This window comes from Ambystoma mexicanum, chromosome 2p (assembly GCF_040938575.1).
Source record: "Ambystoma mexicanum isolate Mex_15411 chromosome 2p, UKY_AmexF1_1, whole genome shotgun sequence".
Classification (NCBI taxonomy): Eukaryota; Metazoa; Chordata; class Amphibia; order Caudata; family Ambystomatidae; genus Ambystoma; species Ambystoma mexicanum.
In genome coordinates, this window is record NC_090923.1 from 810,312,852 (window position 1) to 810,334,446 (window position 21,595).

At 47.0% G+C, this 21,595-nt stretch overlaps 1 protein-coding gene across 2 annotated transcripts in view; it reads right to left on the reverse strand.

Moving 5' to 3' along the window:
* PRX (periaxin) overlaps nt 1-21,595 on the reverse strand; it is a 213,346-nt gene that overhangs the window by 28,359 nt on the left and 163,392 nt on the right. For both annotated transcript variants that reach the window (XM_069644486.1, XM_069644485.1), the window contains 4 exons: nt 15,933-16,037; nt 11,654-11,767; nt 2,779-2,938; nt 181-374 (listed from right to left, as the gene is read on the reverse strand). In XM_069644486.1, coding sequence (XP_069500587.1) covers nt 181-374; nt 2,779-2,938; nt 11,654-11,680 — 381 coding nt within the window. In that variant the 5' untranslated portion in view covers nt 11,681-11,767; nt 15,933-16,037. The remainder of the gene's footprint in view (nt 1-180; nt 375-2,778; nt 2,939-11,653; nt 11,768-15,932; nt 16,038-21,595) is intronic.

Genomic DNA, 21,595 nt, shown 5'->3' on the forward strand with positions numbered 1-21,595 from the left:
ACAGACCTTCTCCAAATGCCTGGATGCTTTTCCGAGGAGCTGCATCATGAGGGCAACACAGTTCTGACTATGCGTGTATCTGAGTTGCGGCTCCCTGAACATACGGGCAGCTACATCAGAAGCTGAACCCTGGAAAGGCAGAGAAACAGGAACAACAACTCAAAGTACAACAATGCCCACCATTTTCGGCATCTTGGCTTTAGGTCCCTTCACCTCCACGCTGCCCGTACCAGGCGACACGGTAACATCGGCAGAATTCACGTTCCGCTTGAGGCAGAAGGAGATCTTGTAGGGTTCGGCACACTGTAAAATCTGGAGGGCGTCTTCGTACTTCACATTGTCAAAGTAGACCTTGGCACTCAGAAGCTGGTCTCCTGCAGGGAAGGGGCATGGCTTTTAGTCACATGGCATAGTGTGCTGGCATAAACACAACTAAAATATACGACATGGACAAGTTACGCGCACAGCGCCTCATTCAGTGTGGTCAACCAATAACCCATGCATTTGAGGCCTTCCAAGCCATCACAAAGCTGCACAAAGCAAATACTCGCCTCAGGTTCTGTAGAAAAATGCCTCTTCCATAACATTGCAAAAAGATTTGGGCCAAGACGACCCTCTAGAAAGATGTAGAATCTCTCTTAAGGCGAGTTCTGACGTACTCTTACCACATCTTAAACACATCTACCTGCTCCGTGCCACACGACATTTAATCGAAGGCTTGAAAAGAGTTGTGTGCGGGGTATTCTTGTGCTTGAGAGAGATAGGCTTAAGGCAACGCTACCCTTCCCGTAAACGTGGTCTGTGGAAAATGTGTTTCACAAGTATGTGAAAAAGGGCGAAAAATAATGAGAACATTGGAATGCTGGCAGCTCCATCGCAGACGATACACAGGCAGAGGGCAATACATAAAGACCTTTGCCCCAAAATTCCTATGTTTCTCCTAGTTGTAAACAGGAAATGTTACTCTCATTGGATGAAAAGTTTTATTAGCAATAATACCCCCTCCTCAGGTCCTTACCAGGTAGTGAAGTAATTTGGCAATTTTTAAAAGCCCTCGCTTTGCTCAGGCCTTTAAGTTGGGCCAAGGACCACGTGTTAATGCCCTCGGAATAAGGCATTATTGTGAGGCATTATTGCTTAAATAAAAGTGGTTTTTATAAATAAACGGAAATGTCTTTACTGCTATAAAGTTTCTAAGCTGAGACAAAGTCATTTTGAGTTTGGTAGGTTGTGATAAGGAGGGTTCCAAAGAGAGTTGTAGAGACACAGATGTGAGGGAGGAGTGTGAATCTTTCCTTGCTGCTTGCCCTCCGAACTGTGCAGAAGACCCCAGGCATCAGCCGACATGCAGGCTGGCATGCTAATGTCACTGCATTAATGTAGACAGATGCAGCGTTGGTGGATTACCTAAATGTAGACTAGTGCCTCCCATTAAACATGCCCATCCAAGGTCAGAGGGCAGGGCATTCTGGAGGGAGGGAAGGCACCCACACATAGCGGGCATCCTCTCGCTCTCTCTCTCTCTCTCTCTCTCTCACACACACACACACACACACACACCAGTCAACCAATACATTGTAAAGACAATGAGGTTTGAGTAAGCATGGAAGATCCCCTATTTCTAGGTACCAGTTTTCACTGCCACCAAAATGGTGTCCACTTCAAGATCCTTTAAACTGTTTGGGCACCAGCAGACCCCCTCAATCACAAGCAGCCCCACACCTACCTTTTCCTTGTCTGTGAGATGCAGCTGAAGTCCCTGGGCACAGTGTTATTACAAGACAAACCTGGCCCTATTTGGGAACCTATTAAGGACAGAGCATCACATTGGGGTTGCTCCAAGGGACGAGGGCCCAGCAGCGGAAAAGCGGCTGGTGAAACAAGGACGGTATCAAAGAGACCCCATTCCCGCAACTGGCCAGAAGCAGACTTGCCAATAGGCAAACTGAAGTCTGACCTCTAGGTAAATTGGCCGGTTTCTTGACCGCATGGTGCCTTTAGAAGACTGGCTATGCTAAGATGGTGCCTGTCGCACGATCACAGGCCATGTGACACATGACATGATTGGCCACCCTCTTCCCACCCCCTATTCAGAGGAATCAGCATATCTATGAATCTCATTTCTTTAAGGCCTTTCTGCTTTTATTTTCTGTTTTCTGCATTTATTCGTCAATCAGAGCTAGATATACCATGTGCCTTTGAATCCCGAAATCCTTCTTTGGGAAGTGTCTCGGTTTCCCCACCTGTTGAATTCGTCCTGAATAATCAGACAAAACCTTGCACATTTGATTATCCTAATTTCTGTACATTCATGTGGGTTCCAACCAGAATTCCAGAATCCTTATGCACTGGTCCGCGCCCACATTCCTTGAATAGGCCACCATTCTGTAAGGCGACTCCTTGATCCAGAAATCCGCAATACGGATTATTTCTAGAAGTGAGGTGGATTCTGGATTAGCCTCAAGTCACTGCATTTAGAAGAAGATGTACTAGATACATGTTAAGAACATGCCAGACATGAAGATTATAAGCAGTGGGGTGTGGAGGGAAGGAGAGCTGATCCTATAGGACTTGCTGCCCCGTCATGTGACAATACCTTGTCAATGAGTGGCATTGCCTTCACAGAGCTCAATGTTATTGTTTCTCTCATTCTTGGAAAGATGCTGCCTGCATTTTACCCTGTGGCCTTGGGTACGGTCTCCAGTGGCCCACCTTCTCACACCCTTCCCTTTCACTTTGAGGCAATGGAAAATAAAAATAATAAGATGGGCGCCTTACCTTCCTTCAGGCTCAAGGATTTGGCGGCGGGAGAGTCTTTGAGCACATCTTTGATAAAAAGGCCACTTTTTCCTCCGCCGGCAACACTGATCCCGCTCACGCCAGCCTCAGCTTCAGTCTCCATTACGATTTGAACCACCTCATACTTTTTCACTTCCTCCTGACAGATTCCAAACACGTAGACAGAGTTAGTGCCAAGGTGGACAAAAGAACAGGAATGTGTGGTGTGAAAGCACAGTTGCAGAGCAATAAGCTACGAGATCCACAAGCACCTGCCTAATAGGGAACAGATTAGCTACGGAAACAATATTCTCTTTAGCAGTCAAAATATCTTGGGCGCCATACTGTTCTGGAAGACCATGTCATCTTGGGAGAACATACCTTATTGGGAGGTTGTACTATGTTTAAAGCCATATTTTCTTAGCCATCCATATTGACTAATACTGGTCAGGGGTACCGGGGCCTGTGGTAGTTAAAGCGAGGTTGTCAGTATGTTCTGAGCCCTAGTCAGTTTCATTTAATAGTTTTGGATGTGTTGAACTAAAAGGCTTAAGAGACTCTTTGGGAGATATAGAGTGCCAAAACGAGTTTAATCGGACCAATAAGATGCTGTCCTTGTGAATCTTCTGGAAAAGGACAGTATTGACACATGAGAAAACAGAGGCACGCATTCATCTCGTTGGGGCATTGGACTCCTGGGTGGAAGCGGTTCAAAGAGAGGCGCTGATGCAACGTCCCACCATCAAACAGATGCAGAGGTGCACATTGTAATTAGTGATCTGGCTCAGACACAGTTACCTACAAACAATAAACCAGCCCGCAGGCACAACATGCTACCTACCAGACCATGCGTGTGTACAATATCCCATCAATAAAAGGATACACATTGCATTCAGCAAAGAGGTGCACTAGTGCAAGGAGTCATCAGCAAAGTGTTGTAACCTCCCGTTCACAAAGAGTTGCACAGGTCCAACCAGACATTCAGAAAGGAAGGGATAGGTGCAGCATGGCATCATGAAAGAGATGGCAGGGCGCAGCCTGCTGTTATCAAAGAGGTGCACAGGTGTAATCTGCATGCCAAGCACAGTGTTACTTGCCATTAGCAAAGAAGTGCACAGCAGCAGCCTGCTATTACCCAACAGTAGCACTGCTGCAACTTGCCAGAAGCAAATGCATGCAAAGTGTAAACATATATGCAGCCACAACTCACAAAAAGCAAAGAGATGCACAGATGCAACCTGCGAACAGTCAAGATGCACAAGTGCAGCCTCCGGTAAGCAAAGTGATTCACATGTGCACCCAGCCATATGGAAAGAGATGCACAAGTGCAACAGGCCACCGGCAAAGAGATGCACAGATGCAATCTGCAAACAGTCAAGATGCACAAGTGCAGCCTTCGGTAAGCAAAGTGATTCACATGTGCACCCAGCCATATGGAAAGAGATGCACAAGTGCAACAGGCCACCGGCAAAGAGATGCACAGATGCAATCTGCAAACAGTCAAGATGCACAAGTGCAGCCTTCGATAAGCAAAGTGATTCACATGTGCACCCAGCCAAATGGAAAGAGATGCACAAGTGCAACAGGCCACCGGCAAAGAGATGCACAGATGCAATCTGCAAACAGTCAAGATGCACAAGTGCAGCCTTCTGTAAGCCAAGTGATTCACATGTGCACCCAGCCAAATGGAAAGAGATGCACAGGTGCAACAGGCCACCGGCAAAGAGATGCACAGATGCAATCTGCAAACAGTCAAGATGCACAAGTGCAGCCTTCGGTAAGCCAAGTGATTCACATGTGCACCCAGCCAAATGGAAAGAGATGCACAGGTGCAACAGGCCACTGGCAAAGAGATGCACAGATGCAATCTGCAAACAGTCAAGATGCACAAGTGCAGCCTTCGGTAAGCAAAGTGATTCACATGTGCACCCAGCCAAATGGAAAGAGATGCACAAGTGCAACAGGCCACCGGCAAAGAGATGCACAGATGCAATCTGCAAACAGTCAAGATGCACAAGTGCAGCCTCCGGTAAGCAAAGTGATTCACATGTGCACCCAGCCATATGGAAAGAGATGCACAAGTGCAACAGGCCACCGGCAAAGAGATGCACAGATGCAATCTGCAAACAGTCAAGATGCACAAGTGCAGCCTTCGGTAAGCAAAGTGATTCACATGTGCACCCAGCCAAATGGAAAGAGATGAACAAGTGCAACAGGCCACCGGCAAAGAGATGCACAGATGCAATCTGCAAACAGTCAAGATGCACAAGTGCAGCCTCCGGTAAGCAAAGTGATTCACATGTGCACCCAGCCATATGGAAAGAGATGCACAAGTGCAACAGGCCACCGGCAAAGAGATGCACAGATGCAATCTGCAAACAGTCAAGATGCACAAGTGCAGCCTTCGGTAAGCAAAGTGATTCACATGTGCACCCAGCCAAATGGAAAGAGATGCACAAGTGCAACAGGCCACCGGCAAAGAGATGCACAGATGCAATCTGCAAACAGTCAAGATGCACAAGTGCAGCCTTCGGCAAGCAAAGTGATTCACATGTGCACCCAGCCAAATGGAAAGAGATGAACAAGTGCAACAGGCCACCGGCAAAGAGATGCTGCGGTAGAGCCTACAGTCATCAAAGAGATGCCCAGGCACAACAAGACACCAGAAGTGAGATTAACAGGTGCAGCGTTTTATCACCAAAGAAAATGCACATGAGCAACCTGCAGTCAAACAAGAGATGCACTGGTGCAACTGGCTATCATCAAAGACTCAAACTGCGATTATCAAATCTATGCTCATGTAGCAACGGCTAGCAGCAAAGAAATGCACAGGTGCAACTGGCAATGAGGCAAGAGATCCACCGGTACAAGTGACCATCATGAGACTCAAACCACAATTTCTCGAAGGGATGCACAGGTGCCAATTGCCATCACCAAAGGTATGTACATGAGCAACTGGCAATCAGACAATAGATGCACTGGTGAAACTGGTGACCATCATCAAAGACTCAAACCACATTATCAAAGAGTTGCACATGTGCCAATAGCCATAAGAAAAGAAATGTTGAGGAGCACCCTATTCTGTAAAAGATACACACAGTGCAACCTGTCGCTGAAACCTCCCCAGATTCTACCACAATTCGGCCCAATACCATCCTTACAGCCCTTTCTAATGTTCATGAGAAGGTGGTGACAAAACAGTTGCATGGTCATCTTAGACTGACACCATTTGGGTTTCCATCTGCACTAAATGTTATCATTGGGCCAACATCTGTCAATTAAAACTGCTTTTGATGTTAGGCTTACTGGGAATCAAAGTTAAAGCAAACTGGATAGGCGTTGTTATGTGGCTAGACTGGACTGCATTTCTGCAGCCAGTCTGGTTATGATTTCTGAATCTGGCATGGCATTTTCCCTGGCCTTCAAGGAAAAGCAAACACAATAAGTATTGTTACGTGGCTAGACTGGCCTGCATTGTTTTCAGCCAGTATGGTTATGTTTTCTTACTGTGGCACTAGCATGGCATTTTTACTGGGGATCATGGTTGAAGCAAACATATTTGTTATCTGGCTCGATGGGCCTGCTTTGCTGTAGACAGTCTGATTAAGTTTTCTTCCTGTGTCATGGCATTTTATTTACTGGGCATCAAGGGTAAACTAAACATGAGTGTTTTTACATTTGTGCAGGAAGTCTAGATATATTTTCTAACTGCAGCATGGCATTGTTTACTGGCAAAGCAAACAGAAGCATGTTCTAATTCTGGCATGTGCTGGTGCAGCCTGCATGGACACGTATGGGCACAGCTAGCATGAAAATGTTTTTTATACTGGCATATATTTTGGGCAAAGTCATCATGAAAGTCATCCTGGTCCTGGGGCTAACTGGCACCTTACCAAGGTATTGTCTGTGGGTGACAGCATGCCAAGATGCCACCTTCACCCACTCTAATGCATACCAGTAATCTGTTAAGCCTTGAAGAGGAGGACAAGCGTGGATGTTTTTGAGGGTTATCCTAGTGAGGTCAAAATTACATTTGGTTTGGTAAGAGTGTGAAAATGCATACCAATGAGGTCAGCACCAGAATTAAATAGTATGCGGCAGGAGGTTTGAAGAGGGGTGAAGACAGCTCATCGAACCAATTTTCTCAGATTGTTTCATTGCAGGCGGATGGGAGGGAGCATATGTTTCCAATATATAGATCCAAGCCCACATCAATGAGGATGGAATGTACACTGAGACTAAAGAGGGGTGGCACAAAAGACTAGGATACCCAAACGCTTGCACACTAGGTTAATGTACTTGGTTGGCAGCGGGCGGTTGTATGGTGTGGGTTTTTGGCCAAAACACTCCACAGAAGAGGTTAATATTAGTAAAGGGTATACAATCACTGCGCCAGTCACTGAAAAGTGTTTATGCATGGGTGCATATGAATGTATTCATTCCAATGTCAGCCTGACACCTGTATCGAGTTTAAAGCTCTTCTTCTGGGGCTTGAAACCTTCTTGAATATTCAATTATCCAAAGTGTTTTGTAACAAAGCGACAAAAAATTAAGTTTGGACTCCTGAATTGTATAATTGCTGTTGCTAAACGTGGATCTGTGCCGAACGGTCGTGCAACAAATCAAATAGTGTATGCGCAACAGTGATTCTACAATTTAGGAGTCCAAACTTAATTTGTTGTCCCTTCGTTACAAAACACTTTGGATAATTAAATATTCAAGAAGGTTTCAAGCCTCAGAAAAAGAGCTTTAGGCTCGAAACACGTGTCAGGCTGACATTGGAATGAATACATTCATATGCACCTATGCATAAACACTTTTCAGTGACTGCCTGGCGCAGTGTGATTGTATACCCTTTACTAATATGGAATGTACACAGCATGGGACAGGCTCCCCCAGAACACATGACTTTCGTTTTGGATTCTTAATTGACACTGCCTCATCACTCGCCTTCTCCTACTCACTCTGTTCTCTATGTTTAAATTCTTCACACTCCCTCCTCTATACTTTCTGTTCATCCCTTGTTCGGTCGCCCTTCTGTCTGGTCTTACCCAGTCCTTCACATTCCCTTTTGTGATCTTGATAATTTGTCACCTTCATCCCCTTACAATGTAGTGCTCTCTTTGTCGCTCCATCCGGGTCCTTTTCTATCACTCCTTTTCGTCCAATCTTGACTTTACATTTTGTTTAGTTCCTTCCCTTTACCTCTACCACTCTCTCTGCTCTCCCTCTCATGCAGTCTGTTGGTTCTACCTCCCTTCCATTCTGTCCCTTCACTCACTCTTTCATTCAGTTGCATTATCCTCCCTCGCATTCTCTTTCTTTCCATCTCTCATGTTCTTTCTCTTTCACTCCCTTTTGTGCTCTCTCTTCTCTACCACCCATTTTGTCTCTCCTTTCGGTATGCTATATAGTCACCTCCTGTTTTGTATTTTGTCCCTCTTACTCCCTTTCTCCAGAGCACTGAAATTGCCCCATGCCACCCATGAATAGGTCATCCAGTCCTGGTGTTTCCTTCTGAGCAAGATTAAAAATCCCAGTATGCAAAGAATAAAGCCTGGACTGGATGACCCAGTTATATACCACATGTGCAAACTCTATAGCTCTGTGTCTCTCTGGTGTCGGCCCCTCTCTGCTTATTTCCCTCTCCCCCTCGCTCTCTATCCATCTTTCTATGTACCAAAATCTCTCTCTCGTTCCGTTCGCCTTTATCCCCCCTTCCACTCATTCAATCTCTTGTTTCCCTCACACTCACACTCTCTTGCCTTATGCTCGCTCCTACTCAATATATCACCTCTATCATATTTAAATTCCCACCTGTTCAGTTTCATCTGTCCCCCCTCTCTCTATTTCTGTCATTGTCTCTCGCTCTGCCCTGTCCTTCGCCCCTTTCACGCTTCACCCTTTTGGTGTTGTTTCTCCCTTCGCCTCTGCATATACTATTCATTCATATATAATGCCCCTCTCCCTAAACTGTTATCCTACTGTGCTCTTTTACTTCCGCCCAGTCCCTTTCCAATGTGTTTTCTCTCCTTCCAGGTTTTCCCCACTGTGTAACAGCCACAGTTGTCGCAGTGTGCCCAGGGGCGGACTGGCCCATAGGGAACTCTGGAGATTTCCCGGCAGGCCTCTGCACCCCGGGCCTCTTTTGTGAGGTAATCTATTTTATTACCAAATGTTCTCATAGGAAAAGGGTTGGGCTTGCTGAAAATGTGTAATATGGGGCCACTTCCAAAATTATTTCCAGGGTCTCCTTCCGTTCCCAGTCCACCCCTGAGTGTGCCCCTCTTTTCAGGTGACTCTGCTGTCAACTTCCATGACCGATAAGTAAACACAGCCTGAAACTTTCTTTCATGCTGGGCTTATTTCCAGCAAGGTGCCGACTCCCTGGAAGGAACATTCATTGAGCCTCAGGCCCAGTTGAAATGCAGAGAAGGCTATATAGTTTGGATGGTGCTTCGTGCTGTGGTATTTGCGCCCCTCCCCAGGGGAGTGAGCGCCACAGTTTGAAGATCCCTGGGGGGTCTATTGATATTGCCTCTGCAGGCCTTTGTCCTCTGCCACTGTCTCTGCTGCCGTGCCATCACGTTAATGGTGGTTTAAATACATGGAGGTGAAAAATGTGCTCTTGCCATAGGAGCCAGGAGCTGGGAGTCCCATCAGAGTGATGCCTTCTTCTGCAAAGTGGGAGGGTTTCAGCCAGTGGCGTACCGAGCGGAGAGGCACCTTGCCCCCCTAGTGGCTCTTTTCAGAGCCAGACTGGGGCATTGGCAGGACAATGAGGGTGCCGAGAAGGAGTTCCTGCTCAGCATCTTCATTGTCCTGGCAACAGGACACCTCCCGTTTCGGCACCCTCATTGTTCGAGCTCTGGGCAGCGGACCCGCTCTCTCAGCGGCCTGACACATTGCTCTGTGCCAACAGAGCATTACACTGAGAGTCATTAGGGAGGGGATACTATTAGCCAGGACTTTTGACCCTTATGAAATGTGAATGGGGGCGATCAGAAGTGAGAAGGGTGCATACTGCTGCATGCTTCATGAAAGAATGACTATGGCTTTAAAACCCAGGGGGGATTTGTTAGGCTCATATTAATCTGCATGAGGCTATTGTAATTTTACATGCAGGGTAGAAACAATATAACTAAAGCCATACTCTTATTGCTCAACATATTTCTATGATGATGTATATAGTGTAAAGTTAGTTTATTATGAAACGCTAGTTTATTATGTAATGTGGTTTGCTTCCAAGACATTGCTATAAATTATTATTTAAGCACATGAAATGCAAAGCAAAACCTTAATAAATATCTATATCAACTAGACTTGGGAAGATGATTTCAGTTGCTTGAATTGCTCACATCCCGGTTTCACCATTTAACCAAAGTGTGTGATCCTGGGGAAATAATTTCATCACACTGTGTCTTATCTGCAGCTCTGTAAGTGATTCACTTCAGAGCTTATGCTAATATATTGTGATATTATAAAAAAAAGCTGAATGTTTATAAAGTTGCTACATATATAATAATAGGGCATTTTACACCACAAAGATATTTGTCATTTGGCTTACTTATGGCAATGTATTCTAAAGTCACTTCCATGGTGCCTCCAACTATCAAAGACTGATGATGCTCCTTGCGATGTCCTTTTCCGTGAAGTCGCTTCTGTTGGTGCAATCCATGCACAAATTAGGAGGTTTGCATGTAGTTTTCCCCACAGAGCCTGTACTGACTCTAATAGATGAGTTCCCTGCATCTGTAAGGGTCCTGCAGTTGTATTCCTGTTGTTGTTATGTGTTTGTGTTAAAATGCCATCTGCCACTAATGTTTCCAAAAAAGTTGATTGGGGGGTCTGAATGATAACATATGAAATTGCGCGCACTGCAGGGTGCTTCTGATGCGCTACCACGTTCACAGTGTCTTGCAAAACCATTTAGTAAAATGTCCACCCTAACAATGAGGGTGCTGCCATTCAAACGGGAGCATGTGCCAAATAGGCGCCCATGTCCCACCCCGCTCCGGGCCACTGCAGCAGCTGCAGCCTGGAGCAGTGCGGGAGGCGGACACCAGACCGTGCTGTGTGCTCTGCCTTCAGCTCCAGTCTTGCGCGCATTCACTAGTCTGACTTCAGAAAGTCAGATCATTCATTTCTGGGGTCGGAGTGCATCCGAATCCGGAGAGCAATGATCTGACTTCTTTCTGAACTCAGACTAGTGAATGCGCTCAAGGACTTAAGAAAGTCACGTTCTAGTTGCAGTGAGCATCACCAGTCTTTCATACGTGGAGACACCATGGAAGTGACTTTAGAATACGTAATGTCCCTGCAAAAATGTCTCCTGACAAAAATGTTGCCGCTTTTTTGCAGACATGAATTATTACATTGTACATGTGGGGGGCACACCCGCCACCCCTGTTTTTTTTATTTTATTTTTACAAGGGGAGCAGGGGACATTCCCGCAACCCGTCCCCATTCATAATGTCACCATATATAATGTTGCCAATGTCTTTTCCCAGCGACATTATGCATGGGGACGTTATTACCTGATACCACCATAAGTAAGCCAAGGGGCAAATTATCTTTGCCCTGCATCATATGGGGGGCAGGAACGATTGTATGTCAGTTTAGCATTCATTTTCTAAGGTGTATTTGGGGGGAAAGGTAACAGGGCGTGTTTCGTATCTTGACCCTCCCTCTAGCCTCCACTCTTGCAATGCTGGATACTCCCCTGGTTTCACCCCCCCCCCCTCCGCAGCCCGTGGATGGTGCTGCCCTTGTCTGTACACATTTTGGGTATGATGGGCCACGTGGGTGTGTGTGTGTCTGTCAGAGGGGGTCCACCCCAATGCGCACGTGCGTGTAACTCCACAGGGGCGGTTACCTCAGTCATGGTGTTTTTGGAATCCATCTCGCCCCCAGGCGGCAGCACACTTCTCTTCTGTCCTTTCAGCTGCAGAACTTGCTTTAACTCCGCGTGGAGCTTTGCTTTTTGTGCCTTTGTAAAAAATAGACATAGACAAGCGAGTGTTAGCAGGGTCACCCCACGGCTGAAGGGAAGCCCAACACACACGCGCGCACACATCAGAGTGCTGGGCCACACTTATCGAAGCGTCATGGGGGGTGTGGGGGCTTTCGCTTTGTTTCATGTAAAGTTTCGAGTCTCCATGGAGTTCTAAGCAGCTGACTCACATAAAAAGCCAGAACATTTCTAAATAAGGTGATCGTGGGCAAGAGCGGGAATGCAGCTCGGCTTGGGCTGATGATCCTCTGGGCTGATTGACGCCTCTGCGCCGGCTGCATCCCCGGCCCGGGTCCGCAGAAAAAGTCTAAAGCAAAACATCGAATGGAGAAATTATTGCAGCTTTTTTGCGATGTCTCCAATTTTGTGGTCATTTTTTTAAAAAAAATATAGTGGTGGGGTAACATAAATAGTTAAAGTGGGGGTTTTGAGGGGGTCACCCCCCGCATTTTTACAAAACAAGAAAAAGCTGCGAACATTTCTCCATTCGACGTCTCACCGCACATGCGCGCCGGATTCTATATTAGGTTTCGCCTAATCTGGGCCCAGGGCCCAGGGAAAGCCCCTCTGATACTAAACAGCGAGTGGGGGCGGGAGAGGACACGCGCCACTTGCGACCGAAACGCCCAGGGCTGGGAAAATAGGGTTCATCTGGTCGCCAGAGTTCACATGGTTTCATTGCACGCTAAACGTGCAACTCCCAGAATGTGCGCCTTGCTAAAATGAAAGGGAGGCATACGGCCACCCGAAGTGCAGAGCAGGTGCCGCGTGCCAGTGCACCAGCCCTGATACCCCCGCCTCGCTACCGTTCTGCCCAAAGCAAGGGAAATTCCAACTCATAGCAGCCGGCTGATGGCCTTTCCTGGGGTCGGCTACTTCAGTCCTGGCCCCCGATTTATCTGCCAGTGGGACTATAGAACCCCGATATGTACAATGAAATAACCGAACTACAAGCGCCAGAGTGCAGTGGTGTAGGCTAAACCACTAGCAGTGGAAGCAGCCGGGCCTAATACCACAGGAGACATGTTCCACTGAGAGATGGGCAGACGCCACCAACTCATCCTGCAGAGGTTACTGGATACGCCTGTAGGTGTCACTGTCCACCAAATGGCCAAGAGCATCAGGCCTCCTGGCACTGGACCCATCTGTGGCACTACCCTGGCACTTGACAGCACAACAAGACAACCCTAGAAAAATAGGCTTGCATGTTTTTCCATTGTAGTCCAGTATGGACTATGGCCTCCTTATTGCCTCCTGTGACCACAACAGGGTATTCCACAGGCATCCGTCTATGGATACATTGACGCATTGGCAACCTGAGGTTTGACCCTACGGTTCTATGTCATTTTATCCTCTGTCATTTTAACGTGTACATTCTAACGAAAACGCTAAGCGTTTTTTTGTTGGGGGGGGTGCCCCCCAAACCCCTACGCCGACTTATTTTAACCTATTCCCTACCCCCCAAACCCTTATCTGCCCTTTCCCGCCCGCCTAGAAAAAATTCGATGAGCATATTCGTTGTAATATACACGATAAAATGCCAGGGGAGGAAATTGCAGGCGATGAAAGGACGTCGTACCGTCCCTTCTACATGAGGGGGTTTCACATTAAGACATAATCCTGCAAATGCGCTTACAATTATTTAAATCTAAAATATGGTCCTTCACTAGTGAGAGTGTACATATCTACAGCTTTTGGCTACAAAACAACTCAGGGACAAAGGGCTGCATGGGGCGTGTGTGTTTATTGGCATGAGTAATTTATCATGTGTATTGCTCTGTATAAAAACGTGTTTTAGTTTAGGCTATTAGGTGGCGCTTAAGTGCCACCTATAAGCTAAAACTATTGCATCAGAGTACAGGTAGGAGGGAGATAACATTTGAGGAGGGAAGCACAGCTTGTGGGTGCTGTTTAATTCTTTACCCACCCATTGACTTCCCATGACCATGCTACTTACTACGGACCTTCCAATCCACGGCCTGCCCCTCCCTGCCCAAAACACATCATCATGGGATCGCCCTGACCCCAGGGACACCTTGATCCCAGGGTGATATGTCATCCTGGGATCTCCTTGAACTAGCTTTTTTAAGCAGTAACAGCAAGCTCTAGCTTGCCAGTGTTATTTGAAAGCAGTCTGCTGAGAGTTACTGGCTTAATTGCAGCTGTATATGGCTGCTGGTGTCATAAAAAATGTCTTAACCAAGTGGCTGAAGACACGCTTGGTTAAGTCCTGTTAAAAACAAGCACTAACAAATCTAACAGTTTTGTCTTGTGTGTAGGCACTAGATATGCCAGGTATGATACGATAGGTTATTTATAACGAGGTTAATACCCAGAGGTTTCTAAGCGCGCACCCGGGGATCAAACCTGTGTTGCTACGTGTCGTCTTGCTTCTAAGGTGAGCACGTTGCCCCTGAGCTATCCTCCCGAGCCAGGTACTGTTACCATATGCCTAGGTAATCACGTCATTTCCCCACTGGTACAATCTTATGGCTAGTAGTACCATCATACCAGTGCCTAGCAAATGCCTACCCCATGCCTACACAAAAGCCCAAACTGTTGGCTAGGCCACTGATTTTCTCCTTGCCCTTTATGGGTGTGGTCACCGCCCGAGCCCTAGTGCTTTCCTCCTCTCAGCCACTGCCCTGCTTTAATGTTTCTCTCTGATCAATATTTTTTTAGGTCCTTTAAAAAAAGGGTTTTCAAGCGCTCTTTTTACAGGCCACCATTTGCTCTGCTGCGTGGTCGTGGAGGATGATGACAGGACATTGCTTCACACTCACACTGCCTGGAGATGGGAGATAGTGTGAATCGGTTTTGAAAATTCACCAGATCCAATAGTAAATCCCAAAGCGAACTGGGGACTATTTTACAGAGCTCTGGGAACGGCAAATTGCTTCTTGTTTTAGCAATTAATTTCCTTTCCTTATCAACAATATTCAATGTGTTCTGTGAAAAATCAATTTGTTAAGTATTGCTTCTTGTTTAACACATGGATTCGTTTTTACAACAAAAAATAAACATTGTTTTATTCTCTAGAGAATCTTAATGTTTTCGTAAGGCATCCATTTTTTATGTTTTTGGCCGATGGATAAAATTTAAGGCAAAACCTGGTAATAGGCAATTGACCAACAAAGTGCATTTTGGATTAAAAACGTCCCAAATCGCTTTTGGGCAAATTAAATGTGCTCTGCCGAGGGCCGGCCTTAGGGGCAGAGGCGCCCTGGGCGGATTGGCGCACTCCCTTCCTCGCGCGCCCCTGGTCAACAGGGCGTGGCCACAGAGTGACACTTTTTTTTTTAAAACTTCTTCGCTCCTGCGAGGAGGCAATTCTATGAATAGGGTGCATTAGCACCCTATTGTTCCGAAATGCGCTCCGCTGCCGCAGGCGCATTGCCTAACACTGAGGTGCCTGCCGCCACTACGCCAGCTCGGGGGAGCCCTTGGAAGACTCCCCAGAGCTGGCGTGGTGGGGGGCTAAGGTGCCTTTTGTTGGTGAAGGCGCCCGCGGTGGGGGGCGCATTTGGTCAATCGGGTGCTCAGCACCCGATTGACTTTGCAATCGGGTGCTCAGCACCCGATTGACTTTGAATGCGCCCGCCTGCTGCGCCTTGTCCCGCTACGCCAGTTCGGGGGGGCCCTTTAAAGACTCCCTTGAGCTGGCATGGCAGGGACTAATGGTGCCCTGGGGGACATGGCGCCCCGGGCGGCACCCGGCTCGCCCCTCTAAGGCCGGGCCTGGCTCTGCCTTTCCCTTATTTCTCCACATAGGGGATGTAATACTGAGAAAAGGACTGGTCTATTGGAAAATTCCCAATATTCCTGCAAGGCTATGCCCTCTAAAAGGATGTTGGGGCTGGAGAATAAGTCATAGGCCAGACATCGCCTGACGTGTGCTCCGTGGTCTTTGAGAAACTCTAGCCTGTCTAATTTCCTTCTACCTGTCTACCCTGGACGAACACATTCCAAGCACGGCTGACTTTCCAGTTTCCGCTCCTGATTGCGTTCAGGAAGCTCTGCCCTACTGGGACGCCTTCAGCTTCTCCACGATCAGTTTCCCGCCATCTGTCTGCGCTTCCTGCCGCTGGCCCCACCCCTCCTGGCCCAGTGTGAGTCAAAGGAAGTAGTAGACCGTTCTTACCGCCCGCTCGGCGTTGCTGGCTTCCTCTGTGGACAGCGGTTGCTGGGAAGGAGGGGGAGGCTGCTGGAATGTCAGAGCTTTTTCTTTCTCCTTTAGTTTCACTGCCTAAAAAAGAAAGAAAGAAAAAAAGAACAGTTATCAGTCCTTTCCAAGAGAATCTTTTAATATATGCTAGGGTTTCTAAAAAGAGTAAATAGAGTTGAGGAAACCTCTTTCATTCAAACGTCACCTTGAATCAGTGACCAACAGGGGCAGGACAAACTCACAGGACCCACACCTAAATACAAACGCAAATGAAACGCTACAAAGCCGGAAGTGACGAAAATGACGTGTGCGGTGGACGACCTTCTCTGTTTGAGTTATTGCTCAAGAGGTGCTGTGTCTGACAACTGCTTTTTGATTAAATATTTTTTTTAATGCCCCACGTAACCCACCTCACCCTTTTCTTCAATCCCTCCCCTTTTATTTTACTGCCTTGCCCCCTCTGTTTGTTGACCTTTCTCTGACCCCATTTATTAATAGGTGCCAACGCTTTTGATCAAAAAGACAGTCTCCAAGAAGAGTTTGTTCGAATGTTTTCGTCATTCTCACTGAAGAGGGAAAATGGCCATTAGAATTAAATAAACATTGATCATTAGGCTTTTGTATAGTGAACTCTTTTCCTGTGTTGCTAGATACTGATGTCTCATGCCAGTACTCCTCATGTTTGCCAGCTACTGCCACCATATGCACAGGTTCTGCCATTATTTTCAAGGGTTTGCCATGGTATGCTCAGGTACTCACTTCATACATGATTGGTTATTTATAACGCGCTTAATACCCAGAGGTTTCTAAGCACGGACATGGGGACCGTACCTGTGTTGCTCCGTATTGTCTTGCTTCCAAGGCGAGCACATTGCCCCTGAGCTATCCTCCCGAGACCTATATAGCAAATACTGTCATCATGTACGGGCCATTGCAATCATACTGCCAGGTACTCACACCATATGTCATTTTTGCCATCATTTTCCCAGCGACTCACTCTTTTATCCAGGTCCTTACATCACATGCCAGGTGTCGCCATCTTTTGGCAGATATTGGCATTACCTGGCCAGGAAATAACCCTATTCCCTCGGGTTTGGCTTCGGGCAGCAGATGGACCCCCCTACATTGCTCAGACGGCAGCTTACAGGATCAGACTTTACAGAACAGAGCTGTCATCCTAGAGTGCACATGATGAGGACCCTGTGGGGCTGGCATGCCACAAGAGGGTAGAACATGCACAGATATAAGCGAGAGATGGCGATAAAGAGGCATGTGCAAAGGGGAGGACCATACAGGGCATACCTGTCCCCAGAAAGCAGAGGATGTGCAGACAAAAGGTGGAAAAGGAATTGAAGGTAAAACTGGAGACCACTTTGGGCAGGTATGTCGCGAGAAGGTAGGACATTTGCATATGAAATAGACCTGCAATAGTGAGGCAGGGCAAGTTGGGACGCAAGGACCGCCTGCACTTCATTGGAAGGCAGAAAATGACCCACATGAATAATACACATCTTTACGTAGCTTTTGGAACTAGCTTCAAAAGTATGCAAGCTCCATTTTTGACAGTTATCCCAGGAATCACACTAACTTGTTAAAAGTGTAAATTTGAGGGTGCAAAACAGCCAACATCACCTTGCTCCAGAAAGGCAGCACCCTTTCGCTTAATCCCCCTTTTATAGTTCAAATATCTGTTTATAGTTGAGGTGGTTCCTTCCTGGATCCAGGAGAAACGGCGTGGAGACAAATCACATCTTGTGGATATGAAAATCATCCCTCTCTATGCCTGGAAGCACGACAGCCCCTATAGATGAATACTGCATACCTGCTGCTGCCCTTGTTTCAGTAGTTAGTTGTGGCGCAAAGCTTCCCTGGGCATTTTGGCATAGAGCAGTACTAATAAGAGGCAGAACATAATACAACTTAGAGTGTGCAGCATTACCGGTCCACCGATCCTAATACCCTTCCTCAGCCCCCTCTTTCACTCTCAGTATGCTTCTCATCCACCTTGCTGCAGGCGAGATACCCCAGTAGGCCTAAGGGAGAGAGCATCCAGCTTTATGGGGCACTTTCAGGAATCCTAACTTCTCCTTTTAACTTTCCTGCTTATCATTTCATCACGAAGAAACCCCTGCAGGGTCTTGTCATCATTCTGAAACTGACGTTATGGAACAGCCACAAAGCCAGTGTGCAGGTAGGCTTAGGGTCAGGCAGATTCCATTTTGGCCTGTGACCGTGTGCACTGTGTGAGAGCAATTTGATGTTTGTGTGAGACACTGGGGTGGACATCCGGGAGAAACCCAAACGGATACTAGTCCCTGGCCTGCATGCCTGACAAACGATGTACCATGCCCTGACAGACTTTGTCCTAATGGGCAGGCTAGCCACTAAGCATAGCACCAGAGCAAGGTAGGGGTGAGGTTTGAGATGGCACTCAGCCTGCCAACCTACGTACTAAGGACACTGAACGGGGTGCCTGGGGACTTCACATCCCAAGCAGCTGTTTCTCTGAACCAAACGTTCTTCCCTCCCATAACCCTTAGCACCTACCCTATGGTAATGAGTGGAGTCCTAAGACTGTCAAGTTCTATGTCCTTGTGACACATAGGGTAAAATGTCTCTATTTGTGAGAGAGAGAAAGGAAAAAGAAAGATGGGGCTTGTCTGCAAGATCCTAGTGGTCAGGACATGGGGAGGACACCAGGTTGTAAGGCTTTATACAGGTGTTTCTATAATTTATAATGCATCGCGCTGATGTTCATGCCTTTTGCATGCCCTGCTTTGCCATTTGTGGTTTCAGGTTTGTCTGCCCATCAAGGTCTCTGACTGATTCCTGCACTAACCCGCTCAAATTCCAAATTCCACACACAATACTCATATCTAACTAATCAACGCACACATAGCAATTGAACACCCATTATAACAGACATCCGACATCAGAACACTACACCAATTGAGCCTAATCATCCTAGCACCACAGGCACACAAGGCTCCCCATTGGACACAGATGTATCTATGCTTTTGACTCCGAACCCCTAGATCCTAACCTCTGCATGTCGGTCAGTTTCTAGGAGTTCTGAGTTAAGAGCATAGAAGCATCTGTGTCCTCCAGGGAGCCTTGTGAGCCTGTGGTGCTAGCTCAGGACACTGCCCTTCTGCACATATCAACTGAACAAAACAAAAGAGGTGACAGCTGGAAGGTTTAGAATGAATCTTAACCTCTGGCAGTGCTCTGGGCAACCATGCGGCCATCGTTCTTCGCTTGCTAAGCCATTACAAAAGGGGAAAGAGTAAGATTAATTCTAAACCTTACAGCCATCACCTCTTTTGTTTTGCCTAGTCGCCGCCAGTGGGACGGGTATGCCCAGACGTGGGTCCCATGCCTGCTGGGCCTAGAGACCCAAGCTACTCCTCACTGATGAGGCCCAAGAGGCCAAAACATGTCTGAGGATGCTTGTGGTCTATGGCAGAAGGGATGTGGCCAAGCAGTTCGGGCTGGACGTCCCCTTTTGGGGTGGGACCAAGTCTGATTTGCATATGGTCTTTCTCCTTTTGTCCAGGCTTGGCAGGCGAAGAACGATGGTCTGGAGGGTTGCCAGAGCAATGCCAGAGGTTAGGATTCATTCCAAACCTTCCAGTCACCACCTCTTTTGTTATGCATATCAACACAATCGCAAAGCTATTTTGCATTTTCCCTCCCTACCCACTAACCTCACACACACCCGCACATTCAGAATCACCTGAGCACCTGGAGATCATGCAAATGGCAGAGGAGTGTGGCGTACATCCTAAAAACATAACATAACAGGCATTATTATAACACGTCTAGTTTCTGACACTGGCAGACTTTGCTTTAATTTGCTCAAATGCTAACACTATTTCCCAGGCATTGCTATCTCATGGCCATGTGCTCACACCACTTCCCAAGTAATCGTTTCATTTGCCATGGTATTCACAACACATACCGGGTTTTCCCATCATGTTCCCACAATCCAATTCCCATTTCCCGTGCATTGCCATCATTTACCCACGTCACCGTATACACCAGGAATTGCTACAGTTTGCCAGGTCACCTACTAGAGCCCTGCCACGGATTAGAAACTGCACTGGTCTCAGTAACTGACTAGAGCCGGCAAACCAAGCTCCCTCAGCCTGCTGATAAGGCTTGACCCATCTACACAGCCTTTGATACGGTGGCCCACACCAACCTTCTGTGTCTGCAACACAGGAACTCACCTCCCACACAAGTCCTTCCGTTCTGACTGCAGCCAAAGTGTACAATTTGAAAACCTATCCCCCAAATCCTGCCATATGGGGTGCATAGTACCTCAGGGCTATTCCGTTTTAGCACTGCTTTTAAACATTTATGCCAAATCTTAGATCGAATGTCTAAATGCCAACTCCACTTTCACTCCTATGCTAATGGCAAACAAATCTAACTAAGGGTTATGGGCCAACAAGAGCAATTAGGCACTGCATTGAACAGATCCAAAGCCATAGAGATGTGGTTGAGGCAAAACAGCCTCAAGCACAATAAAGCTAAAATTGAAATCCTAGCCCTCGATCCATCAACATCTTCAAAGAATTATCCTCACTGTAACCCTGCCCTACCGCCTTTGGTGAAATAGTTATTATAGAACCAAGGGACTCAAAGTTCCCTTCTGTTGGGATGCCAAACTCAGTATGCATTCGTAGGTTGGTGCAGTGGTCAAATCGGGGTTCATTTGACTGGTTCGCCTCCAGGAACCTTACCATTTATGTTAACAGACAACACCCAATGATGGTAGGGGCATTCATTGGCAACTCTAGGCTGGATCGCCTCGTCTATCAAATCAAAAGCTGCAAAAGACCATAGAACGCTGCATGTAGGCCCATCCTTAGTATTGTGGAAAGTGCAATCAGTCACCAACCGAACAATACGCAGACTCACCTTGAACGCCCCGGGCCTTCTATACAAATGCCCAGAGGTTTCTTTACCATACGACCTACAAGAAAAGATTGCTCTAAACAGATACGCGAACAGACCAACTGCCTGCTTATCCGAAAAAATGGTTGCTTTGCTGCAATTGCTCCCTATTTATAGAATATCTTCCCAGAAGACATCTAGCTTGCCCCCTATCTGATATCCTTCAGGGGAAGACCCACATGCTCTAAGACCACTGGGATCTGTCAGAGGACTAAGAAGCAATGATGCTGTGCAGTGAGGCCTCTAAAAATGCACCTGGATAGAGCATTAGATGCCCACGGGATCATAGCATTTCCCGCGTATTGCCATGATATGCCCAGGTACACCTTTTGCCATTTATTTAGTATCATATTCCCATGCACCCACACTATTGGCTAGCTTTGATCGGGCACTCACAGAATTGTGCAGCTATTGATGTCGTATGCCCATTGTCAGAATCGCAATGCCCCAGTTTCGCCCACCTACTCTGTCAGAAGAAAGGTGTGTTCCTTTCCCAAACCCTCTCAGGGGCAGATCTGCACACAATAGAAGACAGAATGCCAACTGGTAATGGCCTCCAAAGGAGGAAAAAAAAAGATCAACAGCGTAAAAAAACTCCTTTGACAGTTCTAGAGAAGGAAAATAGCACTGGGTGAAGAGAGTATGAATCACAGGGAGGAAAAGAAGAGTTGCAATGC